The sequence below is a fragment of the Lithobates pipiens genome, unplaced genomic scaffold (genome assembly GCF_037356315.1).
Source record: "Lithobates pipiens isolate NorthernLeopardFrog02 unplaced genomic scaffold, aLitPip1_a1.2 Scaffold_18, whole genome shotgun sequence".
Taxonomy (NCBI): domain Eukaryota; kingdom Metazoa; phylum Chordata; class Amphibia; order Anura; family Ranidae; genus Lithobates; species Lithobates pipiens.
The window spans coordinates 540389274-540402698 of NW_027507758.1; the positions used below are offsets into that span (position 1 = coordinate 540389274).

The 13425-nt window shown below is 42.8% G+C and overlaps 1 protein-coding gene across 1 annotated transcript in view; it reads right to left on the reverse strand.

Annotated features, from left to right (window-relative positions):
* The window catches only part of MATN3 (matrilin 3), a 44118-nt gene that overhangs the window by 19898 nt on the left and 10795 nt on the right, over window positions 1-13425 (reverse strand). The window contains exon 3 of the mRNA XM_077488830.1: window positions 3735-3857. Within this exon, the coding sequence (XP_077344956.1) occupies window positions 3735-3857 (123 nt within the window). The remainder of the gene's footprint in view (window positions 1-3734; window positions 3858-13425) is intronic.

Consider the following 13425-nt stretch of genomic DNA (forward strand, 5'->3'; position numbering starts at 1 on the left):
CTCCAAATTCTGATCCTACCATCTGAATGTTGCAGCTGAAATCAAGACTCATCAGACCAGGCAACATTTTTCCAATCTTCTATTGTCCAATTTTGGCGAGCCTGTGCAAATTGTAGCATTAGTTTCCTATTCTTAGCCGACATGAGGGGCACCCGGCATGGTCTTCTACTGCTGTAGCCCATCTGCTTCAAGGTTTGGTGTGTTGTGCATTCAGAGATGGTATTCTGCATACCTTGGTTGCAGGGGCATTGCTAGGTCTACAAAAGATCTGAGGCTAGAGCCCATAGCAGCGTAGTAAAGAAAGTCATACACTTGGGCGGCCATACACATGTATATAATATATGTGTGTGTGTGTCCACTTACATCAGGGTTCCCAGAGACCCCCCTTACATTAGGGTCCCTAGAGAGCCTCCCCCTTAAATCAGGGTCCCCAGAGAGCCTCCCCCTTAAATCAGGGTCCCCAGAGAGCCTCCCCCTTAAATCAGTGTCCCCAGAGAGCACCCCCTGCATCAGGGTCCCCAGAGAGCCCCCCACTTACATCAGGGTCCCCAGAGAGCAACCCCTACCCTTGGGGACCCCTACAGAGACTCGGGCTATGGGTCCCAGATTTGGGGTTATAGCCCCAAAAGCCACCCCCTAGCGACACCACTGCGTGGTTGTAACAAGTGATTATTTGAGTTACTGTTGTCTTTCAATCATCTCAAACAAGTCTGCCCATTCTCCTCTGACCTCATAAATCAACAAGGCATTTTCCTCCACACAACTGCCACTCACTGGATAGTTTCTCTTTTACGGACCATTCTCTGTAAACCCTAGAGATGGCTGTGTGAAAATCCCAGTAGATCAGCAGTTTTTGAAATACTCAGACCAGCCCGTATGGCGCCACCAACAACTATACCACCTTCAAAGTCACTTAAATACCCCTTCTTCCCGATTCTGATGCTCGGTTTGAACTTCAGCAAGTAATTTTCACCATGTATAGATGCCTAAATGCATGGAGTTGCCGCCATGTGATTGGCTGATTAGCAGTTTGTGTTACCAAACAATTGAACAGGTGTACCTAATAAAGTAGCCGGTAAGTATAGATTTAGGACTGTACACATTTTAATATACTGTATTTTTTCCCAAGGCTATAAGATCAGATTGATCTCATAAAGTAAAGGAAACATTGTATGCCTTTGAACAAGGTGTGTGTCTGAGATATGAGAACCTTTGAAGTGTCGCAATCCACGTTTTGTTCTGTCACCAGCCCCATAGTGGATTCTTCCTAGGAATACATTGAGAATGAGCTTCAGGCTGGGTTCACACTGCTGCGGGGGGAGATCCGGATGTGATTCGCCCCGCAAATCACATCCGATCTCCGTAGCGATGCGAGTACAGCCATACAGATAGTATGGCTGAATTCGCATCGCTCCCGCAGCAAACTCGCACGGGACCCTTTTTTTGGTCCGCAACAGAATCGGATCGCATGGGGGTTCACACCATTCGATCCGATTCCTTTTTCCATTTTCACTTAGGGGTGTACTCACTTTTGTTGACAGCGGTTTAGACATTAATGGCTGTGTGTTGAGTTATTTTGTACATTGTACAGGTGTACAAGTGTCATTTTTTTCAGTGTTGTCACATGAAAAGATATAATAAAATGTTTACAAAAATGTATGTATATATATATATATATATATATATATATATATATATATATATATATATATATATATACATACATTTTTGTAAACATTTTATTATATCTTTTCATGTGACAACACTGAAAAAAATGACACTTGTACACCTGTACAATGTACAAAATAACTCAACACACAGCCATTAATGTCTAAACCGCTGTCAACAAAAGTGAGTACACCCCTAAGTGAAAATGTCTAAATTGGGCCCAAAGTGTCAATATTTTGTGTGGCCACCATTATTTTCCAGCACTGCATTAAACCTCTTGGGCATGGAGTTCACCAGAGCTTCAGAGGTTGCCACTGGAGTCCTCTTCCACTCCTCCATGACGACATCACAGAGCTGGTGGATGTTAGAGATCTTACGCTCCTCCACCTTCTGTTTGAGGATGCTCAATAGGGTTTAGGTCTGGAGACATGCTTGGCCAGTCCATCACCTTTACCCTCAGCTTCTTTAGCAAGGCACTTTATTCAGGGTCTTGGCAATCTTATTATAGCCTGGGCCATCTCTATGTAGAGCAGAAATTCTTTTTTTTTTTCTTCAGATCCTCAAAGAGTTCTTTGCCATGAGGTGCCATGTTGAACTTCCAGTGACCAGTATGAGAGAGTGAGAGCGATAACACCAAATTTAGCACACCTGTGCCCCATTCCCATCTAAGAGCTTGTAACACTAACGAGTCTGAGGGAAAATGGCTAATTGGGCCCAATTTGAAAATTTTCACTTAGGGGTATACTCACTTTTGTTACCAGCAGTTTAGACATTAATGACTGAGTGTTGAGTTATTTGGAGGGGACGGCAAATTTACACTGTTATACAAGCTGTACACTTACTACTTTACATTGTAGCAAAGTGTCATTCCTTCAGTGTTGTCACATATGATAAAATATTTACAAAAATGTGAGGGTTGTACTCACTTTTGTGAGATACTGTATATGTATGTGTGTGTGTGTGTTTGTAAAATATCAGCTTGATGTAAATAATGCAATCAATGTATGTTATTTTTTTTTAAATTATACTTATATATAAAACAGAGTTCCGCCAATTTTTTTTTTAAGTCAGCTGCTACAAATACTGCAGCTGCTGTCTTTTAAAATATGGACACTTACCTGTCCAGTGCGCCCGCGATGTCGGCAAACGTGTGCCTTTTTTGGTCCGCTTCAGGTCCGAATTCAGCTCAAAATTCGGGCTGAAATTGGACCTGAAACGGTGAACCAGCACGCACAGAACCCCTGCTGATATCCCTGCTCATATGAACCAAGCCTTAACGTTAAACTCAAAATATGCCTCTTAATATCCCGATGTGCATGAACACAGGATAACATATAGCTGCTTCTACAGGCAGAACAAAAAGCTCCTGTACAAGCAACATTTTTTTAAGCCAGTGTGCATGGAGCCTCAGTGACACTTCTTGAGTCCCCTGCACAGCTGTGCAGGGTTATCTATGGCATGTAAGCATGATGATAATGCTAAGGTAAGTGCATGCTGTTATGGAAGTGGTATAGGTGGGCACTGGGAAAAGAAGATGCCCAACACAGAGAGGGATAATAGATTACCCACTGACATAATTGCTAGTAAGAGAGGCCAATAGTCCAAAGATTACCTTGGGGTCTGTTGCACCACTGATTCGCCTCCCTTCCTGGCAAAGTGATGAACTTCAGAGGCCACACCACTTGTTGGCACCGGCCTACACTCTATATCAGGGGTCTCAAACTTTCTAAACAAAGAGCCAGTTTACTGTCCTCCAGACTTTTGGGGGGGGGGGCAGAATATGGCCATGAGGAGTAGTAAAGGTTCCAATGTCAGTGGGAAAAAACAGTGCCCCATTTTTGGTGCCAGTGGAAGGAATTCTGCCCTATCTTTGGCGTCATTGGGAGGAATTTTTCCCTATTATTGGTGTCATTGGGAGGAATTGTGCCCCTTCATTGGGGTCAATGGGGGAGTGCCCCAAGGGCCAGATAAAAGCAAGCAAAGGGCCGCGGTTTGGAGACCACTGCTCTAAATGGTAGCTGGACTCTGGTTGTAAATAAATGCCACCCACAATGCTTCAGACTTACGTGAACATGTCTTCTTGTCTGGGTTGAGAGAGTATCCAGCACGACACTTGCACTGATAGGAGGTAGCAGTGGACGCACAGATTTGCTCACAGTCATGTCTCCCCAGAGCACACACATCAATGCCTGTGGTGTAAAGACACAATCAACATTGTTGTGGATACACTTACATGTATTGTTTAAAGGGATCATAAAGTCTTAATTTGTGCACTGGAGTAAAAATTACAGCATGGGGTATGATCTGTCCAACCATGAATCCATCAAATTACAGTGAAACAATTGATTCTGATTTAATAAACATTTGAGGATCTCAGTAACCACAGATTGTGTTGTTTGGGAATTGGAAATGATTTATTTGATCAAAACAGTATATACTATTCTATTCTACAGTATAATATAGTAACTTTTGCTGAGAAAAAAACAATCCCCTCTGAGTGATCTATGTATTGCAAACTTTCTTGCAGATTTCTACATGTTTCTGTTCTTAAAGCGGAGTTCCGCCAAATTTTTTTATTTATTTTTTAAGTCAGCAGCTACAAATACTGCAGCTGATGACTTTTAAAATCTGGACACTTACCTGTGCAGGTCGCCCGCGATGTTGGCACCCGAAGCCTATTTGTCCCTCAACTCTCAGGTGGAGGCGCCGCCATCTTCGGTAACGGAATCAGGAAGTGAAGCCTTGCGGCTTCGCAGCCTGGTTTCCTACTGCGCATGCGCAAGTCACGCGGCACGATCCCACTGGTCCCTACTGTCTTCTGGGACCTGTGTGTCTCCCAGAAGACAGTGGGGGAGACGGAGGAGGTGCCGGACAGGGCGTAGATATCCGCAGATTCTGCATACCGGAAGCGGGAGCAAATACCTGGATTAGACAAGTATCTGCTCCCCCTGAAAGGTGCCAAACGTGACAGCGGAGGAGGGGGGGGATTCGAAAAGCGCAAGTTCCATTTTTGGGTGGAAAGCCACTTTAATATCTTATCTCTATAATAATATTTATGTACATAAGTGTAGCCAGATTTGTTCTTTGCATTCTCAAGCTCCACTTCCTACTTCATAATGCTACACAATTGTTGTTCTTACAGCTGTTCCATACCATACAAATCAATGACCCTGGAAGGAATGGAGCACTTTGCAAAGGAAACTTTCACTTAGCTTAGTGAATGTGGGAAAGCTATGCTGACTTTATTCATTCAATCGTGCAATCCAAAAACCTGTTTTTTTTTAACTGTTTCTTGCACATTATTGGGTTTTCTTTGCAAAATGAATTTTCACTTACGTAAGTATTTCATTTACTAAGCCTACACTTACTTACATGTTCATTTACTTAGCTAAATGAAAATTTCCTTGCAAAGTAAAAATGCACTTAGTAAATTACGGCCAATGAGTCTTCTGACACAATGAAAACAATTCACTTCCATGGTGGTAAAAGATTTTATTACAGCAGCTGTTAAGAAGCAAGGCAGAGCAAACATTTGCTCCATCTAGTGGCTAATCTACAAATTTCTATATTTAATACAAAATTACAGGCAGTTCCCCGGTTACAAACAAGATGTGTTCTGTAGGTTTGTTCCTAAGTTGATTTTTTTTTTTTTTATGTAACTCCAGCCAAATAAATATTTTTACATTTTGGATAGATAGCATAGGGAAGGGTTAACACCCCTGTAATGTTTGTTTTGCTGTCTGTGCCCCTGTTCAGAAGATTTCACCTCACTTTCTGTCCCTGTGACAATTGGATATTGAAAATTTTGGGTTGTTGTGGAAACAAGGATTAATGATAAAGCATCAGTGAAGACACCCTTTTGCCATAAAAACTATTACAGGAGAGAATTTTCCTTCCTAGGGGTAGATTTCCCCTCACTTCCTGTTCCTCCCTCAGTTTGTAAGTAGGAGTTGTATGTAAGTCAGATGTTTATAACTCGGTGACTGCCTGTACTATGGAAGAGGATTTATGTAAAAATGGGAAACATCAATAAGCCCGTTAAGATAAACACTGTAATAACTCGAAATATGTGGTCACCAAATGCACGCTTTACTTTCCATAAAAACCCCACCAAAAAAAACAGAGTTAATTTCCAATGAGTTCATTCATAAAGAAATCATTAAAAAATAAGATGTTCATAATTTACTGTGCACTTACATGGTTACATAGTTAGGTTGAAAAAAATACACAAGTCCATCTAGTTCAACCATTAAATAAATAAATCAAATAATATCATACAATCCCATATACCCAATCCTATACCCACAGTTGATCCAGAGGAAGGTGAATAAAACCCCAGCAAAGCATGATCCAATTTGCTATAGCAGGGCAAAAAAATTCTTTCCTGATTCCAGAGAGGAAATTGGATTTTCCCCGGATCAACTTTACTTATAAATGTTAGTACCCAGTTATATTACGTACATTTAGGAAAGAATCCAGGCCTTTCTTAAAGCAATCTACTGAGTTGGCCAAATGATATCTCTCTCTGGAGTTCATACCTCTGTTAATACAAGAAAGCACTTTGCTCGCTTTGAAAGCTTGGCATTGCATGCTATTATTGAGTTTATATTCTACCAAAACCCCCAGATCCTTCTTCACCATTGATTCCCCCAGTTGTACTCCCCCTAGCATGTATGATGCATATTCTTAGGCCCCAAGTGCATAACTTTACATTTATCAACATTAAACCTCATCGGCCACATAGTCGCCCAATTAGACAGAGCTGGTTGGCTTGTAAATTGGAGACATTCTCTAAGGACGTTATTCCACTGCATAGCTTGGTGTCATCTGCAAAGACGGAAATGTTGCTTTTGATCCCAGACCCAATATCATTTATAAAGATATTAAAAAGTAAGGGTCCAAGCACTGAACCTTGGGGTACACCACTGATAACTTTAGACCATTCAAAGTAAAAATCATTAACCACTACTCTCTGAATTCTGACTTTTAGACAGTTTTCTATCCATTTACAAACTGATATTTCCAAGCCTGTGGACTTTACCTTACACATGAGCCGTGTGTGCGGAACTGTATCAAACGCTTTTGCAAAATCCAAGTATACCACATCCACCGCCACCCCTCTGTCCAAGGTTTTACTTACCTCTTCATGAAAAGAAATCAGGTTTGTTTGACAACTTCTGTCTTTCATGAATCCATGTTGTCTGTTGCTTAAAATATTTTTTTACAGCAAGAACTCGTCTATGTGGTCTTTTTTTAATCTCTCCAGTATCCGACTGACTATAGAAGTGAAAGAGGAGGATCCCCTTAAAAAAAATTATTAAAAGTCAGCAGCTACAAATACTGCAGCTGCTGACTTTTAATAAATGGACACCTACCTGTTCAGGGTGCCCGCGATGTTGGCAACAGATGACGAGCAATCGCTCATCTCTCGGCTACTTCCGCCGCCATCCTCTGTCAGGGAATCAGGAAGAGAAGCGTTGCCACTTCACTGCCCGGTTCCCTACTGCGCATGCACGAGCGTGCTGCTCATCTTCACTGGTCCCCGTTGTGTTCTGGGAACAGCCCAGAAGTGGGTGCAGATACCTGCTATACAGGTATCTGCACCCCCTCCCCCCTGAAAAGTGCCAATTGTGGCACCGGAGGGGGGAGGGAATCTGATGAATGGAAGTTCCACTTTAGGGTGGAACTCCGCTTTAAACTAACAGGTCTATAGTTGGTAAAGACTTTGTTCCTTTTTTAAATATAGGCACCACATTGGCCCTATGCCAGTTCAGTGGTACTATTCCTGTCATTAATGAGTCTCTAAAAATTAGATACAATGGCTTTGAAATTACAGAGCTCAATTCTTTAAGGATCCATTGGTGAATGTTATCTGGTCCAGGTGCTTTATCCACTTTTATTCTGTCTAAATATTTCTGGACCATATCCCGTTTGAGCCATTGTGGATCATTTGGGGCTGTGTCAATACCACCCCCATTATAGACATGAGCTGAAGAAAGTATTTAATAAATTAGCCTTCTCTTTGTCCCCAGTCACCCAGTCAGGATTATTTTGTAAAGGGCCGACATGTTCAGACCTGACCTTTTCACAATTAATATATTTAAAAAAAATGTTGGGGTCTGTCCCACTATCTTTTGCAATCTGTCGTTTGTTTTGAGTTTTTGTGTCCTTGATTTCCTTTTTACATATTCTGTTCTATTCTTTGTAACATTTAAACGACACTAGTGTTCCTTCATTTTTATATTTTTTAAGAGCTCACTTCTTATTGTTTATAGCTTTTTTAACTTTGGCCATAAGCCACATAGGTTTTATTTTTAGCCTTTTAAACTTATTGTCCATGGAAATATATTTTGCAGTGAGTTCACAGTCACTTTGAAGAATTCCCATTTCTGTTCTGTGCCCATTGATGCCAATGTTCCCTCCCAGTCCAAGTCCTGGAGAGCAGCCCTCATCCTTGGAAAATGTGCTCTCTTGTAGTTAAGTGTTTTTATCTTTCCCATGTGTGTTTTTTGCTTACAGCTAACATCAAATGAAATCATGTTATGGTCACTGCTACCACTGTTCCTTTATATAAACATTAGTATTAAGCTCTGCATGGTTTGAGATTACCAGGTCCAACAGAACATCATTCCTAGTAGGGGCCTCAATAAACTGGACCATAAAATTGCCCTGTATTAGGTTTATAAATGTTTGCCCTTTAACTGCCCAGCAGTGCCATTTCTCTGTCAATTTCTGGATAGTTAAAATCCCCCATTATTATCACTATCCCAGCCCTTGCAGCCCTTTGCATCTGTGTAAGGAGCTAAGTCTCCACCTCCTAATTAACATTGGGTGGTCTATAACAAACTCCTATGATTAACGTTGAACTACGCACATCTATATGCAGTTCCATGCATAATGCTTCAGACTCATCATACTCTTCATCAATCAGGTCCTCTTTCACACTCGCTTTGAGATCACTTCTCACATAGAGACAGACCCCACCACCTTTCCTTTTTACCCTGCCTATAAAGAGTGTATAGCCAGGAATATTAATTGCCCATTCATGTGAGGAATACCGATTATATTATAGCTCTCCTCGTGCACCAGAGCTTCCAACTCACCTATTTTGCTTGACAGACTTCTGGCATTGGGGAACAAACACTTTAATTCATTATTACATTTTGCTTTAGTGTTTTTCATGTCTTGTTTAGTAGTACAAATGGCACTATAATTTTCAATGGTTGTTTGCAACATGGGAACTTTCTTGTCACCTGCCATAACCCTCCCCCCATCTATCCCCATTCCACCCTCCATTAATGTTTGACCCTTAACTGATCTGTCTGCCCGAAGGAATTCTTGTTCACTCTCCCTTCTTAATCCTAGTTTAAATACCGTATATACTCGAGTATAGGCCGACCCGAATATAAGCCGAGGCCCCCAATTTACCCCCAAAAAAACTGGCAAACTTATTGACTCGTGTATAAGCCGAGGGTGAGACATGCCTGTCCATCCCTGTGTGTGTGTCCGTCCATCCCTGTGTGTCCGTCCATCCATCCCTGTGTGTGTGTGTGTCCATCCATCCCTGTGTGTGTGTGTGTCTCCATCCATCCATCCATCCATCCCTGTGTGTGTGTGTCTCCATCCATCCATCCATCCATCCCTGTGTGTGTGTGTCTCCATCCATCCATCCATCCATCCCTGTGTGTGTGTGTATCCATCCCTGTGTGTGTGTGTGTCTCCATCCATCCATCCATCCGTGTGTGTGTGTCTCCATGTGTGTGTGTGTGTGTGTGTGTGTGTGTGTGTGTGTGTGTGTGTGTGTGTGTGTGTCCAGCCTACCTGTGTCCCGAGCCTTTGTCCCGTGTCGTGCCTTGCCTTCGTCCCGTCCCGTCCCGTCCTGTCCTGTCCCGTGCCGTGCCGTGCCTTGCCTTGCCTCCGTCCCGTGCCCTCTTCGTCGGCGGCCATTGTAAAATTCAAAAGCCGCGCCTCCTCCTTCGCCTGTGATAGGCGGAACACTGAATTTCCCAGCAGCCTGTGTTCCGCCTATCACGGACGTCGTATCATCCTCGTCCGTAGTACGAGGATGAGAAGATGCCCGTGATAGGCGGAACACAGGCTGCTGGGAAATTCAGTGTTCCGCCTATCACAGGCGAAGGCGGAGCCGGAGGCGCGGCTTTTGAATCAGAATGGCCGCTGTCTGTCTGCTCGACACGCTGATCGAGCGGGCAGACAGCGATGACTCGAGTATAAGCCGAGGGGGGCACTTTCAGCCTCAAAAAAGAGGCTGAAAATCTCGGCTTATACTCGAGTATATACGGTACTCCACCCTTCCCATAAACTTCTCCCCCAACACAGCAGACCCCCTTCCATTAAGGTGCAAACCATCTTTAGCATATAGGTTTCACCCCAATGAAAAGTCAGCCCAGTGCTCTAGAAACCCAAATCCCTCCTCCCTACACCAGGTCTTTAGCCATAGATTCAGCTCTCTAATCTCCTCCTGCCTTTCCTGTGTTGTGCATGGCACAGGCAATATTTCAGAGAATATCACCTTGGAGGTCCTTCCCTTCAACTTGCAGCCTAGTTCATTAAATGTATTCATAAGGAGCCTCCACCTTTCATGTGTTCTGTCATTGGTTCCAACGTGAACCAAGACAGCTGAGTCATGCCCAGCCCCTCCCAGTAATTTATCAACCCGGTCTACCACATGCCGAACCCTAGCACCAGGGAGACAACAATACATTCGGTTGAGGTGATCCTGGTGACAAATTATTAATCCTGACTTGCCCCTCCACCCTCCACACCAACCCTACTGACTATCTGCTCGGCGAGCAGATGACCCCTTTCAAGGTTGTCTTTTCTGCTCAGTGTTGCAACTTACTCCTCCAGATCTCTAATGCAAGCTTCCAGAAGGGCAACCCACTGTCAAAGCGGTATCCATCCTGAAACTGTTGCACCAATTTTGCATACATGTGGCACACTGTGCACTGTCATTAAAAATAATATCTGAGTTGGCAACACTTGTGACAAACAATCATCTAATATCATTGGGTACAACTATTTCATACTATTATAAACCCCCTCTATTAGTTTTCTATGCCAGATAGAGCCCCCTAGTGGTTTAAATTAGTTGAACCTACAATGGAAGATTTCAATGCTCTACTTTTATATGAATACTTTTGTTGCTGTTACAAACCTTTGGGTATAGTGCAGCATTGTCTTATTAAAGGACGATGTGATCAATGTGGCATTGACACAAGAGAAATCTTGTGTCTGCAACAATGTAGAGATTTTGGCCAGATGCTGTACGGCAGCTGCCTCCAAACTGGGTCATTGGGTCACTGGGTGATGGCCTTTATCTGGCCCTTAGGGAACCATTTTATCCACTAACATCAACAATGGGGCATAATTCCTCTCACTGACACCAACAATGGGGCACTATTCCTTCCACTGACACCATCAAAAGGCCACAATTCTTCCCACTGACACTGATGGGGCATAATTGCTTCCACTGATACCAACGATGGGCCACAATTCCTCCCACTGACACCTTCAAAGGACTTAAATTCTTCTTACTGACACCAACGATGGAGCATAATTCCTTCCATTGATACCAACGGTGGGCCACAATTCCTCCCACTGACACCATCAAAAGACCAAAATTCTCACTGACAACAACGATGGGGCATAATTACTTCCATTGATACCAACGATGGGCCACTATTCCTCCCACTGACAACAACAATGCGGCACAATTCCTCCTGCTGACACCATCAAAAGGCTGCAATTCTTCCCACTGACACTGATGAGGCATAATTCCTTCCATTGATATCAACGATGGGCCACAATTCCTCCCACTGACACCATCAAAGGACTAAAATTCTTCTCACTGACACCAACGATGGAGCATAATTCCTTCCATTGATACCAACGGTGGGCCACAATTCCTCTCACTGACACCATAAAAATACCAAAATTCTTCTCATTGACACCAACGATGGAGCATAATTCCTTTCATTGATACCAACAATGAGGCACTATCCCTCCCACTGACAACAGCAGCAAAGTCTTCCTATAATCACCATTTTTTTGATTTCTGAATTGTGGGGTTCTCCTTGAATCAAACCGATCTACTTGCAAATATCAAGACCAATCAAAAACTGCTGATACTTCTGCTTCAATCATCACAATGTATTAGAATAAAAAAGAAAAGAAAATCATTTTTAAACATCCTTATATTTTCCATAAAACATACCCCCAAACAAATCTGGCTTTGCCAAACTCCAATAGGTCTACAGATTATAGAACAACAATGCTGTGTGTACATTAAGGTAGCACCCAGCATGGTCACTGCATTACATTATTTTAGTGGACAAAAACTATCAATGTGTACTTTTTATGTGTTCATTGCCATTGAATAAACACTTGTGCCTAGATTTTATAGAGCCAAAACATCACATAAGCCTTCAAAATTCAGAAATTCAAATTAGAAATAAAACTGAATAATTAGAATAAAACAGTTTGTTTTAAAGCTAAATTCCAATTTTGTAAATTTGTACATAGTCATAGTTGTCCAACTTGAACCAATGTAAGTATGAAGGTGCCATACCTGCTCTTGGAAAACGAAAATCACTGTAGTAAGCACTGCTACTACAGTGATTTCAACTAGCTTCTGGGACTCCCGCTGAGCAGCTTCATTGCTGTTTACTGAACACAAGAGGTTACTTACTCAACATAGGTGCTATTCAATGCAAAGTGTTCCCTGATTGGATGAGGTGAAGAGCATGACGTCACCATTTTGCCTCTCAACCTCATCCAATCAGGGAACGCTTTGCATGATTTGAAAAAATGTAAAGTGTTCCCTGAACATCACCTGTGTCTGCTGCACAACCTCCTGTGTTTACAATACAGCAGCTTGGCACAGGACCTGGAAGCTAATGGAGATCACTATAGTAGTGGTGCCTGCTACTGTGATTTCTAGTACATACTTACATTGGTCCAAGCTGGACAAATGTAAATACACTATTTTATCAAAAGTAGTGTGACGCCTGCCTTTACACACAGAAGAAATTTAATGGCATCCCAGTCTTAGTCTGTAGGGTTCAATTTTAAGTTGGGCCACCCTTTGCAGCTATTACAGCTTCAACTCTTCTGGGAAAGCTGTCCACAAGGTTTAGGAGTGTGTCTTTGGGAATATCTGTTCATTCTTCCAGAAGTGTATTTGTGAGGTTAGGTACTGATGTGGATGAGAAGGCCTGACTCGCATTTTCTGCTCTAATTCATCCCAAGGGTGTTTTATTGGATTTAGGTCAGGACTCTGTGCAGGTCAGTCAAGTTCCTTCTCCCCAAACTCGCTTATCCATGTCTTTATTGACCTTATTTGTCCACTGGAGCGCAGTCATTTTGGAACAGGAAGGGGCCAACCCAAAACTGTTCCCACAAAGTTGGGAGCATGAAATTGTCCAAAATGTCTTGATATGCTGACGCCTTAAGAGTTGCCTTGACTGGATCTAACAACCCCTGAAAAACAACCCCGCACCATAATCCCCCCCTACACCAAATGATTTGGACCAGTGCACAAAGCAAGGTCCATAAACACATGGATGAGCAAGTTTGGGGTGGAGGAACTTGACTGGCCTGCACAAAGTCTTGACCTCAACACGATAGAACAATGGCACCGCTGCTGTGTCTTAGCCAATCAGGGGAAGAGTCTCGGACGGCCGAGGGACTCGTGCCCATCCCTGGATAGAGATGGGACTCAGGTAAGTATTAGGGGGT